This window comes from Arachis ipaensis, chromosome B6 (assembly GCF_059453495.1).
Source record: "Arachis ipaensis isolate K30076 ecotype BB chromosome B6, ASM5945349v1, whole genome shotgun sequence".
NCBI classification, from domain to species: Eukaryota; Viridiplantae; Streptophyta; class Magnoliopsida; order Fabales; family Fabaceae; genus Arachis; species Arachis ipaensis.
The window spans coordinates 78,480,471-78,481,647 of NC_142441.1; the positions used below are offsets into that span (position 1 = coordinate 78,480,471).

General features: G+C 29.5%; 1 protein-coding gene across 1 annotated transcript; it reads right to left on the reverse strand.

The window, feature by feature from the left end:
- Positions 1 to 299: 299 nt before the first annotated feature.
- Positions 300 to 1,177, reverse strand: LOC148561453 (uncharacterized). Its single transcript, XM_088490757.1, has 5 exons — positions 1,148 to 1,177; positions 881 to 1,018; positions 666 to 790; positions 519 to 588; positions 300 to 434 (listed from the first exon to the last, which is right to left on the reverse strand). The coding sequence occupies exons 1-5, from the start codon at positions 1,175 to 1,177 to the stop codon at positions 300 to 302; spliced, it is 498 nt and encodes a 165-aa protein (XP_088346883.1).

Here is a 1,177-nt window from a genome sequence, read left to right on the forward strand (position 1 = left end):
CAGAAGATAGATTATAACCATTCTCTCATGTTTTTATTTTAAAATGCTTAATATATTTTAGGTATCAAATTTTCAATTAAGCTTACAACACAGAAGTGGTTCAAGGAATCAAAATGCTAGAGTGAAAATTAAGCTTCACCTAAATTCAACTATAATCGAATGAAAGACAGAAACATTAATTTTCAACAATAGTCCATAAAAAATATAGTGCATAATAATTTTTTAAGTAAAAGAGATGAAACTAACAAGTCTTAGTAGTTAATATAATCTAAACATGACTACATAACAATTACAATTATTTAACTTTTGTTTGACTCCTTTTGTTTATACTTATTGTAATTCCTGGTAGCAGATTCAATGACATTACGCAGCATCAAGTTGTGGGGCCTTAGAATCAAATTCAACGCAAGTCGCATCCTTGTACCATGATTAACCTGAAAAATATAAATATTTTAGGTTACCAACAAAACCATACATTAGCAATTGAAGTACTATTTTTTTTAGCAAAAGAAAATTACATTTATTGTATAACTATACGTCTTCCTGTAGTTTGTCATCCAGGTTGCCACCCATACCCCACAATCATTACTGTGTTAAATAAGACGCGGTTAGCTTATGCAGATAAAAATTTGAAAGAGGAAAACACAAATACAGATATTACTTACGAGCCAGGAGCTTGTTCTCCTGTTTCTAGCATATCCACAAATGCAAAATCAAGTATCCTTGGCTTGAACAGAGTGTTGTATTTATAGAACCAGTCATACTTGAGCATATCTTCCAGATATTTTGCCTATTTATATACGAAAAAAATTAAATAAAGGACGATATTTGAAACCTAAAAAAAATGTCATAAAAGTGAAAATAGGGAAAGTTAATTTACCAGCTTTACTATACTCGATCTCTTTTGCTCTTTATTTGTAGCAATCGGTAGGGAGTCTAGCAGAATTGTTTGATGATTGCACAAATCAAAAACAACCAGATACCAATGTGTGTTGTTCTCGTTGACAGGTAAAAGAATCTAGTACCAACTTTCACGTATTAGAATATTACTAGATACAATTTTTTTTTAAAAAAAGGTATAGATCAGTTCATAAAGATAAATGCCATTAAATAATAAAAAAATTAAAAAATACAATAAATTATATACCTCTTTTAGACCTTCATCAACTTTTCCCAT